The 16,056-nt window shown below is 33.1% G+C and overlaps 1 protein-coding gene across 1 annotated transcript in view; it reads left to right on the forward strand.

Annotated features, from left to right (window-relative positions):
* The first annotated feature begins 220 nt into the window (after nucleotides 1-220).
* Baldspot (elongation of very long chain fatty acids protein baldspot) overlaps nucleotides 221-16,056 on the forward strand; it is an 86,064-nt gene continuing 70,228 nt past the window's right edge. The window contains exon 1 of the mRNA XM_068774298.1: nucleotides 221-796. Coding sequence (XP_068630399.1) covers nucleotides 606-796 — 191 coding nt within the window. The 5' untranslated portion in view covers nucleotides 221-605. The remainder of the gene's footprint in view (nucleotides 797-16,056) is intronic.

The following is a 16,056-nucleotide window of genomic DNA, read 5'->3' on the forward strand; positions in this document are numbered from 1 at the left end:
TGAATATTATTAGTTAAAATGTATTTCTACCGAGTGTTTGAGACTTGAATTGATTGAATTGTCTTAGAATGTGTTAACAAAAAATATTTCTAATATACATTATTACAAAATATCATAAAAAAATCTGCACCTATCAAATATAATCTGTGACAATCGAGCGGAAGTCTGACAGTTTGAAGACTAAAAAAGTGTTTCCTCGGAACTTCAGAGCGGCTACGATGTGGTGCGGGCGAACAGTGTAATAATAATGTCACAAGTGGCGTGATCGGAGCGCCTGTGTGAAGAGAACGTCGCGTTGAGTTCATTCATCGTCTCGTCGGCGCAGTGATCAGTTGAATAAGTTCGGGCTCGGCCGACGCCTCAACTCCTCATCGCGAATATATAATCAACTTTCAGACATTCCGCGCTCACTATAAAATCCAGCGCCAATAAGGCGGCACGTTATACCTTCTTTCAAATATTAGCATTTTAGTCATCTGTGATATAACGTATAAGTAACCTATTCAGATTTTTAGGTTAATCATATACCGGTGATATCAGTGTGAATACCCACGGTGGACAGTGCTATTTTGCCAGTGGATTCAAAGAACTATTTCATTTAAATTATGGAAGGTTCAATCAATTACAACTTAGATGTCACACCAAACTACTCATATATTTTCGAATTTGAAAATGAGTTCATACACCTAAATTATAAAAAATGGATGACAGAGAATTGGACAGTGGCTTTCTACTATGTCGGAGTATATATGGCTTTTATTTTTGGTGGCCAATATTACATGCAGAATCGTCCCAGGTAAGAAATTATTTTTTCTACTTGTATCTCTAATTAAGGTTAGCAGCTGAAATATTGTATAGCGGAGTATTTATATTTTTTCGTGAATTTTTTGTAACGTCTCGTGTACAAAATTGTTACAAGTTTTCACACATGTTTACTGATTCGAATAATAAGGCTAGTTTTTCAGTTTTTAATTATTCATAGGCCCAACTGTTTTGGTCCTCAGCCGAATAAAAAAGAAGAATTAAAATATTATTACCAACATATATTTTTTTACTGAAACATTTAAATAGAAGTATCCTTGGAGTATATGTACATTTTAAATTTTAATTATATCAATTTTATTAGCAAAGTTAATATTTTATGCTTTCGAGTTTCATATTTGATACCAATGTTACATACAAAACATTTCTTGTTCTAGTAAAAGTATTTTTTTAGAATTTTAAGATAGTGTGCATTCAATTTTTTTATTGTATAATAAAACATACATCATAGGAATGACAGTTGATAAAGTGAACAAAATGCATTATTAGTGATTCTAATCGGGATAGTACTGTTTTCCCGCAGGAGCATTTGACTTGTAAATAAAGTATTATCTATATTATTATTAGTAGATTATTGTGCCTTCTAGGTGGACACAACTATAAAGGTTATTTCTATGATTATTGTTTTCCAGTTTAACCAATGTTATAGCCTTTTAAATAATTAGGATAATATGGACCATATGCATTTCAAAGTATCTAACTTGTTCAGGTTTTTATTCTGTTGGGTGTATAGATAATGTAGCCTATTAATAATCCTGCTATATAAATTTTGCAACTACTTAGGTTTTACAGATTAAAAACCTAAACACATTAAATTATTTTGAAAGACATCAGTATGTATTATCCTAGTAGGTCAAAAACAACATGTGCTCGGCCCAATGACATTGTTAATATGATAGCTGCGACCCATGAACTTTAGTCTAATGAACATGAAAATTATAGTAATTGCATTAATCTTTTATATTAGTTTTTAAAAAGAATAATTATTAAAACAAACAATTAATTTATTTTTGGGCAATTACACAATTATTGTTTTTAAAAGGAAATGGTTACCAATTTATTTTACTTTATTTGCCCTATTAACTTTGAAATGAAAATGTTATATATGTATAAAGAAATGTATTTTTTTTATGTTACATATAAATGTAATAAATGCAATAAACTTTTCAGGCACAAGCCTAAAACATTAATATTTTGGTGAGATTAAAATTGAATTTCTCTGTTAAAACACAAGCATGTTTTCTTAAAGCTACTTGCTCTTTTCTGGAATGTAGCTTTATGGCATCTTGTCTGTTGTTAGGTAAGGGAATTTTATCACACTTAAACTATAGTTGATTTAATGGGTCTTGAAGTACATGAGATCTTTGCATAAGTACAATGCTAATTTAAAATTGAACATCTGTCGGATAATTAGAAATATATAATATGATAACTATAAATATGAGCTAACTGCAAATATAAGACTAAGAATGGTGTGGTATTAATCTAATTTTCTAAAACGAGGAGAAATGGGAAGCTAGTTCTATGATGTGTCATAGGTTGAATTTAGTGTCTATATGTATTGTACAATATAGTTTCTCCTTGTATTTCATGAGATTTTAACCCAAAATGGGACTTATGTCTAAGACATATCTTACATGTTTTAATTTGTATAATATACATCACAAGATAGGAATGCTTGCCATCCTGGTGTATATATATGTCTGATAAGATGCATTTCATCAACAAATGTGACATCATTACTTGTTTATTACATCATTATTATTTAGTAATTGATATAATCAATGATATTTTGTTTTGTTTGTATATTATCAAGATGCAAATAAATATGTGTTTTCAATGATGGTTACAAGACAACAATTAATATAAAGAAAGATCTAAACTCTAGTTTTTTAGCAATAGAAAAATATTTAAGAAAAAATCAAACAAAATGTTTTTTTGAATATTTATGTTGATCAAAAATTTTTCGTAAGCCTTTATAGTTCATTGTAATATAAAGTAATTTGCTGAGGAAAACTATGTAGAAAAAAATGAAACAAAAACAAATGCTAAACGGATTTATTGCGAGCGTAAACGGAGATCTTGCGGGAGATGTAGGTCGGTAGATAAACTGTGGGGGTCGGGGGAGGAATATCTGTAGGGGCTCGGAGATATGTTTCAAATAGGGTTGGTCAAAAGAAAATAAATTAAACTTGTTTACTTGCCAAAAATATTAGTCTTATTGGATAAAATTAATGATGTATGTCTCTGTTATTGAATATAATTTTATCTTGATAATTTAAACGACACTGTTATAAAAGTTGGCAGCCCTAGCGTTAAGGTTGGCGGGGCTTCTGAATGAACCGGCCTCCGCATCTGATCTGCAACATTATGTAACCAAGCTTTCTCCTCTCTCCTCCCTCCCGTGTACGTAAAATTGACCCAGAGATTGTTTTCGTCCCTCCTAAAAAGAGGGTGTAAGCTGGTAATAGATATTTGTATTGAATTTTGTTTTACAAGGACAATCCTTTTACTTTTTATTGGCAGATATTCCGCGCGTCTAATCTTTCGTACAAAAGGCATTGTTGTTCAGGCTTGATGTCCCCCATAATGATTACAAGGTTAATGAGACGTATGATCTCTATTTAGTAACAGCTGCTTATTACCGTCCGTTAGTTGGTCATTTATATTAGAATTCAGAACACTCCCAAACATGTCAATACGAAAAAATCGTACATCGGTAATTAATGTCGAATTTGCATACCGTGGTAATTGATTTAATTGTGTATTTCAACTTATTTTATAATAGAAGATTTGTAACATGAAAAATTGTAAAATTGGCGTTAAAAAGAGTGATTGTCAAGTTTCTTGTCAGGTACTGGATAAAAACAACATTTCGACCCTGGCAGTAAATAGAGAAAATTGGGACCAATATGCTTAAATACATATTTAAATGTACATTATATGTTGCTGTTTTGATAGTGCTTAACAAAGCTTATATGAACGAGTATTTGTGTCATAGTTATATATTTTTAACTATAGGTTTGATTATTTTTAAACCTTCTCCGTCTCCATTTTTCTAAGAAAATAGTAACTGGTGTGTCCACTTTCTCATTGTCATCCCTCTTTTCCATTTGAGGCCTTTTCTGGACTCCATTTCTATACGCCTACTGCTTGCACCAGGAATATTGTTTTTACCAACGTGACCTTTTCTCGTTTGTGTGTTGCCATTTTAAGGCCGTTAACTGTGACTTTTGTAACGTTGCAAGTTAACGTCCCATAAATCTTAGTTAAAATTTTAACCAAAAAATATAATCACGAGAAACGTCTCATAAATCGCAATACAGCAAAAAATTGTTCAACCCTTAGCGGGTAACGGTATATCTCAAGTGGCGTGGGGTCGTGGGAGCGTGCTATTGGTTTAACGGATCTTTGTTTTTATAACAAAAATTCCTATGCGCCCGCGCACCAGCGACAGCAGTTCACATTTGCCAGGCAGAAGGATCCAGGCCTCGGTCGCGTTCACTAGCTAGGTGTCGTCTCACGCACCGACGCACACTCTTTGTGTCGGTTGCGTTCACCAGCTATGTGTCTTCATACGCGCCGGGGCCAATTAGAATTTACGTTATAAATTCACGCCTTGGTCCTATTCATTCTCCGGGCATCATTTAGTTCACGCCACAACCTTTACATCGTCTCGCACCCCAAGGGGTAAGTGTTGAACAAATATTATAAAGACATCATTATTAAGTAGCCTTTATCTATAAGTTAGAGCTCAACATGTTGTCTGTGTCCATAGTTTCATCATTGTGTATTCATTATTACTTTTCAATTTGTTTAATTGTTTATCTCTCCTATTATTGTTTTACATGCTTTACATTTTGTAACTCCGTTCTGACAGTAAACAATCACATCAACTGCTTTCGGCTTCTTCCCTTCCTTCGTCGCAAGCCATCTCGGGGTTTACTGTCAGCGGAGCAAATTGTACATATACTTATATATGTATATCATAACTGTGACATTTATTCACAGGTGCTATCTTTACACTGCAAAGTTTATACTACGAGTTTTAGACTGCAAGTTTTACACAGCAAGATTTACACCGTTGAAATTCATATCAACTTTCACCGGAATCATCACATACTGCAACCTACCGGCGCTCCCTGCTCTCGACTTGCTGCCGCCTGACCAGTCCTGGGAGGTCGTGCGGCTGACCACCACCACCATCAGGGGAGTACCGAGCTGCGGTGCAAAATTAGACCAGGCCTTCTGCCCACTACCCTTAGATAATTAAACACATATATATTTTTCTTTGTGTGCCTTTTTGTTGCCAACTACCCATTTAAATAAATACTTTTCTTTTTCTCAAACGGCACACTTTATCATCACATAGCTACCTGTTTGTCTTTCAATCCCTTTCGGAGTGATGCCCACCAGCTTCCTCTGCTTTGTTTCCTCAATTATTCTTAGAATATTTATTGCTTTAGTGGTAAATCATGTTTCTGTTTCATATGATATGACGAGAAAGACGCATCTATCAATAATTTGACGTTTTATGGCGAGCATTAGAAAGTACCTGTAAACGTCTGATATCCTTTATATCAGTGTCTTAAATTATACTCAGTGTCATTAGATTTATTCAAAATACCTTTATTCAAGTAGGTATTTATATATGTTCTTTTGAATTGTCGGTTATTTTAATATTAAGCAGTAAGCAACTGTCGGCTCAAACTGTTGAAAGAGCCGGTCAGAATCTCAACTGTTGTTCCTTTAAATGAAATTTAACAAAATTTCATATGTACATTATATCAATCATCTAAATCTGTCAACAAAGTTGCACACACTTCGATAAACTAAAAATTCTTGAATGCTGTAATAAGATATAAAAGGTTAAAGATATCTTGTGGAAGTTTATTATATAAACGTACGCCCAGATCCTCGAAGGATTAGTTAATTTATGCAAATTATTGCGGTAAATAGGATCTAACTCGTTACTTCGACAGAAATATCGCGTGGCATCATCGGAAAAGGTGCAAAAAGTATGAAAAATATTGTATATATATAAAATTTCTGTTGCAATATTCAAGCGATCAGCTTACCGTATGATATTAAAATCATATAACCGTGTCTAAATATAATCATTTGCGCAAATGCCATAATAGACGGAAAATTATATCTCAGAAAGTTCTATTGACTATTTTATCAAGTTCAATCTTTGTTTTGTATTATTTTTGATAACGCAAATTGAGAAGACGTTATTAACCCTTTCGTTACCAGCGCCGAAGTTAGCTGGCGTCCAGTGGACGACCCTCGTGTACCAGCGCCGGAGTTAACCGTTTTAAGATTTATTACAGCCAAATAAATTAATAAGAATTATCCTAACTTCTATTTTTAATGAATATACCAGTAAAAAATTTAAATATGTAACACAAATGAGTAAATTCGAACATCAGCTTACCGCCATACACACTTCGCGGCGCACATGCTCGGTTCAGTAGCGTCACTTCGGCGGAACGGACAGCGGCAAGGAAAGGGTTAATATTAATAATGTTTGAACTTTTTGAATGAGTATTATAAATAAGAGGATGTAACTTATAACTTATAATTGCATTAATTAATTCCTATTTTCTTTGTGTGTTTCCTGGCAATTTTTTTTAATGAAGCCTTGTAGAAGCTTTACGTAGATAGTTTTATATCGACTGTCTCTGTTTTCGTGTTCTGACTATGTTATACAATATAATCAATTTCTTATGCCGGGTTTCAAGCATAATTTTTGGACGACTTTCATAGAAGTGACCGGTGGTATTGTAACTCTTATGGCAGAAGTAATAGAAATCGAATTTCCTTGGCAGGTGATTTGCGTAAATTGCAGACACGTTGTTCACCGAATCAAAGAACAGTTATTTCTTTAATCGTACGTCGTGACGGTTGCCATAAATTTAGAGTCCATCGGATATCCGGACATTGGCAAAGTGATCTAAACGTTACATTCTATTTCAATATTATCTTCAAAAGTTTAGAAATCTATCCTAAAGTATTTTGGAAACCTTAATATTATTATTTTCTCTATTATATATTATTTTATTATAGAAACCTTGATAACCTAAATGACATTTTTTGCAAATTGTGTATAAATTATGAAACATTTACTTCATACAAAAAATTAATTTCTTTTCAAAATTACGTGATCAAATCTTTATATGTAAAAGTATATTTACGCAGGGTAATTGGTTGTAGGTTAATGTATGGAAAATCTTATTCAAAAATCGATAGCGTTAGATATAATAAATAACATTTAACTAAGAAAGAGTTTTTAAAATTCGAAGAGGTTTACAAAAAAAAAATAGTGTGTAATATCTGTGCCTGTAGACTTTATACTGCTAGAAGTTGATGGCATATCGTATTCTAATTAAAAATAATAATTTAATTTATTTCAGAAAAATCACTTTTGCACCTATTTACACCTATATATCGACTTATTACGACATCTCTCGATATACGTCTTAGAGATTTAAAATTTGGTAAGAAATTTCCTTTCGCCGAGTAAACGTAAGCTGAGAATTTTACGAAAACTGTAACGAAATTCCTCCCGCAAGGGGGGGGGGGGGGGTGAGAGCGTTCATTAACTTTGAGAAAACGGCTGGGGATAGCTAGTAATTAATATTTCAATTTAGTTTGATCAAAGACATCGTGTTAACTTTAATGCATAAAACAATGTGTTTTAGCCAAACAAAAGCTTGGTAACATCCTATATATTTTATTGCAAAGTATTGTGCATATGGTCACCCTACTCGGTAGGTTGTTAAGCATCGGACTCCTGATGCGGTTCAGACGAGATATTTTTTACCGAATATAATGACTGCCTTCTCATAATATAAGCGCGAGATAAAGCTCGCTGGCTGTTATATGTTATGTGTATGAGCAGAATGTTGTGATTTCTCACAGAAAAACATCGGTTTGATATAAAAGAGGATTGGTTATAGCTGTACATGTTTTAAAGGAGTGAATGTATAGCTCATTTGTTGGTAAAAAAAAACTTTAAAGCTTTAAACCTGTATAAAGTTTGGCAGCACAAAGTCAACGGAACAGATTCTGAACAATAATTATTCGAATTTTGAAAACTGATTAATTATTTCTAAACAAACCATTGCTCTATTCTTTTTTCGAAACTTGCATAATTTTTACACATTTCCGCATTATCTCAAACATGTTTTTATTGCGTCATGGAATTTTTTTTTAATATAGACTAACAAAAAATCTTTTATAATTCATTTTCACTATCTGTTACTCCTGGTTACTTCCGTGTGAAGTTTAATCAGTTTTTTTTTTTTTTAACTTTTTGATGCGCTTCGCGGGTCTTGATGATAGCAAAATTTATTGTCAATGTTAGCCTTGTAGAGGCATTGATAGCTTATCGAGGCATGTGAACGATGAAGGAGCTTAGCTTTAACTTGAAGGCGTCCTCGAGTGCCTACTCTAGGCTGTTTAGGCAACAGCAACAGGCTCCATGAAGTAACTAGGCTCAAGAACTGTCATTTAATACGCGATTAGTATTTTTGTTTAGGGTTTTTTTGGTTATTACAACACTTTCCACACCTTACTTAACACCACAATTTGAAAACCTTTATTATTGAAAGAAGTTTTGAAATAAAGAAAAAATTTGCAGACGATTAAGCATTTTGTTATTTTTGGATGTAAGCACACGCTTGCAAAAGAATAACTGGTTGAGTTTTTGATCGACTCTTAGCATGTCGTGCCGGTGTTAGCTTCATGTTTATAATGATAAAATAATCGACAGTTCAAAAGTGCATGGTAAACGCCTACTTTTATAAAGGTTTTTTTCTGAATTATTACAGTCTTGTGTTGTCAGAAATACATTTTTTGAATTGTCATTGAACAGAACATTGAATCAACGAAAGAAAAGGTCGCTTTGAAATGCGTTATGATAATAACTAGCGTTGCTATGTTGAATATATAATTATATGAGGTTATACCTGAATATTTTACCAAATTTTCACGGCGACATTCATTTATATATATATATATATATATATATATATATATATATATATTTACAGTAAGTGGCAGCTAGTATATAGATATACCGTTGGTGAGAAACAAATAAAAAACTAAAAAGTTTGTCTATGTAATTTAATAACTGCGTATTGTTATTCTTTACATATAAAGAACAAAATTTTAATAAATTTTCTTTAAATCTGAATAAATTTGATAAGTTTTCTTAAATCTTTTCGTTCTCAAACTAGATGCAGCAAAAATAGATTATAATAAAATGATAATTAAAAAATAAAACATTCCGTTAATATTAGATATAAAGGCTTAATTAGTGTTTCATTGGTGATGCGTAATTAATTCAGTCGCTAAGCCACGGAGTTGGGCCAATTTGTCTTTAGTTGACATAAATTATTTCGAATTCCATGCGGTGCGGCGTTGTTATTTGTTAATAATTTTAACAATAATTACCTTTTTAAAGCTAAATATAATTTTTATTATGAGTTTTAACATTTATATTTTATCTATGCTTATCGTTTTTTCGACAATTGTTTAAATAACTTTTTATCTGTTAAAAATGATAACTTAGTCTGGTTTGGTTAGTTTACTTTTTTAGATTAATTGTTACGTTGTTTTATACGTAACCAACATAGATAGGTATCAATAACGATCATCATTTCCGCTATAGGACGTGCAATTCTGGACACTGCTACAAACAAAGATTTCTGCTAGAAGCGATTTGAATCCAGAGCCTTCCGCTAATAAACATTGGAGAGTGTTTTTTTTTAATTGTCATCATTTGTATAGAAAATGTTTCCTCATTTTTCCTTCTTTAAAATCGCATAATGTAGTATGTAATTCCAGAAACGTTTTTATATTTCCGACAGACATACAATGTTCATTCCGACTGTTTGACGTCATTGTCGTTTCGTTAATAATGAAGATTTAAATTGTAAATAAAGAAAACAAATAAATATGTACTGTGAAATAAGAACCAATGTGAAAGAAATGCGGCGTGTGAAAGAATATTAGAACGAAGAATGAAAGATTTTGTGAAGAGAGGGAGAAAAAAAAGGAGAAAGAGCATTAAAAATTAAAAATAGTTATTTACATTTGCACTGTAATGTCTCTTTTTTTCGTGGGTAAATCTTGCATACCGAACTCCTACCGGCTATAACTCCACGGTATTCTTCAACGCCTTTTGTTAAAACTATGGAATCGCTTTCTCATACTACTGTAGTTTCCATTGCGGCCTAGTGCCTCAACTCCTTAGACTGGTCCTGCAGTTCCCCATCCATCATAAATACGCGAGATCACATTCCACCGCAGGGCCAGGACATGTGCGGCGGATCACTCTGAATCCGTCGCCAAGGCCATGTTATGGAGGTTAGAGAAGGACGCGGTATAACACCCCCTGACTTGCAAGTTTCCCTGACGTGATGAGGAGCTTAGATGCTGTTTTACTCTCTCCATTATACGTACATGCGACCCTGCCTCAAACAGCAGGGGAAACTACCTTTGAATTCGTGATTATTTTAATCGATAACAATTCTACTTACTGTGATGAGTTATTATATTTAGTCTGATATCAAACCTTTTTCATCACTTTATCACCTCATTGTTCTTGCGAAGAAAAAAGTTAAAACACACTTAAAAAATAACTAGAAACCATCTTAAGTTACTAATTAAAAATATCACACGGTTTGTGTTATAAAATAACAATTTGTTTTTATTTTTCGTTATATAATGTTATCGGAGTAATTAAGACGAATATTGACCAAATAAACAGTTTTTAATTAGCATTTCTATTCACGGTTGCGTAGCCAAAGTCACCTTAACAAGTAAAAGTTTCAGATTGCGAAGTGAAAAACAAGCGATGTGTGTGTTTTCTCGGTTATCGATCAACCTTTGACATGACGACGTTTGTGGCAATCAATCATTGATCATCCACGTACACGACCATCTGCGTGTGCTAACACACTCGTGCAATTCTATATTTCTGTAATAGTTTAGACTGACTTACATTTGTGTCGATAAAAAATAAACATAAAATTCAATTATTCAACATTGAAACTTTCAAGAACTCTTCTTATTAACCGTTAATCATTTTTTTTAAATCTATTTTATTTTCGATTCTACTTCGCAATGTGTTATAGTTGCGGAGAAGAAGCACGAAGTAAATCCACAACAACACATCTTTTAAAAAAGTTTAACAATACATATTGGGAGGACCGGAAAGTAATGTCGTTTCTGTTCACATATTTTACAGAAAAAAAATCGATTGATTTCTACTTTTCCGGCGTTGAAAATTTGTATACTAGATGGCAAAAGGTTTTATTAGAAATAAAAGCTTGTTAAAAATGTAGTCGTGTGAATTTAAATTAAGAAAGCGACATTACTTTCCGGTCGCCCTAATACAGTAGGTTTTTACGTCATGTTCTCTTACACGGATAGGTAGGATTGATTTACTTGTTTTATTGTGACATGTATATTATGTACATAAAAGTACATGTACAGTATATTTATGTATATAAATACATATAGTTAAATATGTATACGCGGGTAAAATGTACGCGACGATTTATAGTTAGTTTATGTCTTCTTGTTTTAAAATTTGCGCTATGTTTCGTGTTATTATGCAGTCAGACAAACAGTGACCATGAAACTTTAGTTGTCTCTGTTGACTAACTCTCTTGTTAATATATTTGTATATACATAGATATACAAGAGTCCAATTTGGAGGCAGCTCCTCGAATCGCAGCGTAAGACGTCGTCCACAGGAACCAGAATGTAGACAGAGGTTGGAAAATGTTAGATGTAGACCGCTTCAATCGGTGGGGGAATATATCCCGCATTGTTCGACGTGTAGGTAAAATAATGATGATGATACGTATAAATGGTGGTTTTATATAGTATATAAATAAACGCAGAAATTTCAAAAGTAAAACTTGTTCAAACATTTAAATCGTGTTACGATGTGAAATCATTGTTTTTACCCATCTGCTGTAAAACACCTGGGTTAATACACGCAGAATTTTTGCAATTAGGACTTCTGTCAATGTATATTTGTATAAAGCTGACATATTCAGAATTTAGTGAATATTTTTTGGTGTAGACGAATTTTTAATTATTGGTTTAGTCTATAGAGTCCGATAAATCAACGTTAGTGTAAAATCTATGTCACCAAACTTTTAAAATGACTGCCATTAAAAAAAAAATTTTATGCTCCCTGTTCAATGCCTTTCTTTACTATTACTACGACTACAAATTTTTATGTTTTTTTTCCATTTTTTTAAATTTTATAATTGACACAAAAATTCGCACACTGAAATGGCCATTTAAGTAAATTAACACTTCTTGTCAACTATATAGTCAAAATATGACTATATCAAAGTTTTACCGATCGTGTTCGAATAAATGGGCGCCATGCATTTTTATTCTAGAATTAGATACTATTTGTCCTCTCACCAGATGTCGGTCTGACGTTGATTTATGGGACACTTCTATGTACTGCAGCGGCACTATCTAGACCTTGAACCATGCCGGTCATCGCGCGTGTAACACGTTAGATTATATAATCACTCTGCTCTCGAATGTGTTAGCAATGATATTAATCTAATATATGAAGGTTTATCACATGTGAAAAATAAAGGCATATTTGTAATGTTTAATATCATTTATTATATACTCTTGGTATTAAATTCACAAAGTTACGTAGTCGCGGGTTTTGAAATTAGTTCGCATAGTTTATTACAATCTTTTTAGTATTATTTTGTCTTATACCATAATACCGTGGGATAATGTTGCTGCAATAAAGTCGATTTTTTGTCCCCCCCACAAAAGAGCTTTTTGTGATATTTAACAATTAAGTCGTTAAGTGTCTTTGTAATGTTTAAATAAATAATTATCTATAGTAAAACTAGCTGATCCCGCAAAGGTTGTTTTGCAAAAAAAAATTAAGTTTTTAATTAACAAATAAAAAATAAGGGTTGATCGTAGAAGGGTGAAAATTTAGTACTGTATCATAATAAAATAAAAACTAAAAAATTTGTCTAAAAAATAAATAAAAATAATTTAGGGGTGACCACCCTTATCACTTATGGGTATGGAAAATAGATAGTAGCCGATTCTCAGACCTACTGAATACGCATATAGAATTTGGTAATAATCGGTCAAGCCGTTTCAGAGGAGTTCAAGTTCGAACACCGTGACACGAGAATTTTATATATTAGATTTTAAAGATATTTTTTACTGTGTTTATATTGAACACTGAAATAAAAAGTATATGATGTACTAGTTTTGTATTTTTGTTCATTGTAAACATCAAAGGAAAAATAAATAATAAATTAATTTAATACTTTACTAAGAGATAGTAGAGAGCAAATAATTTTATATCCAGATAAGGAAAGCACGCGAGATGTTAATGTTCCGGGTCGATTTTCGCACAGGCGGGTCGGGTAATAACGGCGCGAGTTGTTCACGTGCGTCGCACGTCGTTGCGTTTCTATGCCGCCTTTGCTTAGGATAATAAATAAAATGTAACATATAATATCATTAATAAATAAAAAAAACTAACTAGTAAATGTATAATTAATCTCTCTTCTCTCTTCTTCCTTCCCTTTTCCCTTTATTTGGGGTCGGGTCTCCTTATCAATTTGCGCCAGGCCACTCTATCCTGGGTTGTCCCTGCATCAAGTTGAAGGGTTTCCAGTTCCTTTCTGATATTAGACCACCACGTAGCTTTTGGACGCCCTCTCCCTCTTGGGAATTCTGGGAGGCTTAAGGCAGTTTTTACCACGTGGTTATCTGGTTTCCGTTGAATGTGGCCATACCATCGTAATCTTTTTTCCTGTAATTTGCTGGGGATCGGAGCTGCCTTAAACGAACCTCTGATATATTCGTTCCGTATTTTATCCATTCTAGTGACGCCACCCGACCATCTAAGCATCTTCATCTCATTGACAATAATTTAAATTAATTAGTTTGTACTAACATAACACGTCACGTAAAAAATGAAATGTACATTATTTTACACTATTTGATTTGTGATCAAGTCTATTACAAAAAGACGTACGCAAGTTTTTGTAAATCGAGTGTTAGTATATTAATATTTTTACTAATGGGACTATGGAAAATCTATTTCTAGAGTTATTAATGCTATATTTTTAATGAAATTTTATTTAACAGTACTCGCTGAGATTTTCGTTTTATATGTCTTCCTTATATGACGTTTTATGATACACATATATGTACAATAAAATGGCAATGAAGCTATTGATTGAAGGCAATTGAAAATGTGTATTGTTTTCGTTATTTAGAGTATGCTCCTTGAACAATAGAGACCTAAATGTCCACATAATGGACGTTCATACTGACCCTTATTTCAGCCGAAGGACGCTTTCTGCTGAACATAGGTCTCCCTATGTATATATATGTCTCCCAATATATATGTGTATATATATATATATATATATATACACATATATATATATGGGTGCCAAACACAGAGTCTAACTAATCGGTGTAACATAAGTCCTGAAGATGCCCCGTGGAGGGGTGAAACACGTGTTGAGTGGTTTAACAGTAGCAGTTGTGTGATTTGCATTGTTTGCCGTATACGCATTTATCAGCGGGCTGGCGGGCGGTGCACTTTGTTGCACGACTACCACTGCATGTGCGGAAGTGGTTAAATATTGGTCCTTTTCTTACCTAACCGGTTTCCCAATCTAGTTAATATACTCATGTAAAGTACCGAGATGAAGGCTTGCTTTTATTTAGTAATCTGATTTGAGGAGTCTCTCAGGAATGAAATGAGAATTTTACGCTTAGCTATCTCAGCACACCCACACACCTCCAATCTGCCGAAACTGTAAATGCTGGACAAAAAGTGGCTTTCATTTACCAAAATTGGAAAAAAGTTTGTCCTATATAGATACAGCGTTTTCTCTTTGTGACGAAAGACAGTACGTTTTATTATGCCTGTTATTTTTATTTACGATTTACGTCAAACAATGACACCAGTAGTTTGTGAATTTTAAAGGCTTCTTATTTTTAATAAATTTGACATTATTCTACTTAAATTGGTCTATTACATCACTAGATATCATGATCGTTCACGAATTATTTGAGTTTTTATTTGGAGAAAATGTGATGAAAAAGGTAAATTGTTATGAATAAATATCGTCTGCAATTTGAAATTGCTTCTGGCGTTTTTTTTTTCCATCACTTATGCGACCGATTCGTGCGAATAAACAACATTTCACGCGATAACCGGTCGTCATGCAAATTGATTGTATTCGAGTGACAATTTAGCCGTCATTAAGTAAATTGTACTTGTCATATCAATTGTCTTATTTGTTCACCGATCGTTTTGTTTTTTATGTTAAATGTAATTTATACGTACTTCCTTGCACGCAATCACGCCTTAGAGTTGAAAACGCGTTACATCGTTAAGATTTTTATATTTTATATACGATTTAGTAACGGTAGCGCACAATTGTTCCTCGCCTTTCAATCCACTCATTGTTTGTGCGCATGGGAGAAGATAGAGCCAAGAACAGTAAACAGCCGAACAGCCTATAAAATTTTGCGTTAAAGTCCGTTGTATCTGTGTTCAAAATAAATGACAGGAGATATATTTGAATTGTAGGAGAGAAGTTATCTTCGTAGCTGAAATCTGAACGGATTATAGTTAAACGCTTTTTGGGTGCCATCTTTTATTTGCTTAAAACGGCACATTAGCGGGGTCGATACGGACCGAACATGATTAATGTTGCTACTGAATAAAAATTCCGTGGTGGATAGTCTTGGTACTTTGTAAATTTATGAAAAAGTAGCAAATTTAAAAGGTCGTACTTTACAAAATTTTAACGTAAATTTACGGACAATTTATTATAATAAAATGTTTATTTTAATCGTAAAGACTCACTCCACTACTACTATTAAAGTGTGAAGTCTAAATAGACTACACTCTTATTTCTTAGATCACACTCTATAAAGTCAATTTACTGCTTTTTCAATATAATAAAACTCTATAGCACTGCTAGTCTTATAACACTCGTTAAGCTGTCCACGACACTGACGCCCGCTTTTATAAGGTAGTAGTGGGGCAAATTACTGCCTTATCCAAGATAATCCTACTTTAATAGTTACCTGCAAAGTATCCTAGCATTATTTTAATGATTGCTAAAACAAATGTGCAGTAAATCATTGGAGTGGCCGCCTGTAAACAATAAGGCACCGGAA

This window comes from Battus philenor, unplaced genomic scaffold (genome assembly GCF_028537555.1).
Source record: "Battus philenor isolate CCGP_79_NKW_IND1 unplaced genomic scaffold, ilBatPhil1.0.hap1 SCAF_7, whole genome shotgun sequence".
NCBI classification, from domain to species: domain Eukaryota; kingdom Metazoa; phylum Arthropoda; class Insecta; order Lepidoptera; family Papilionidae; genus Battus; species Battus philenor.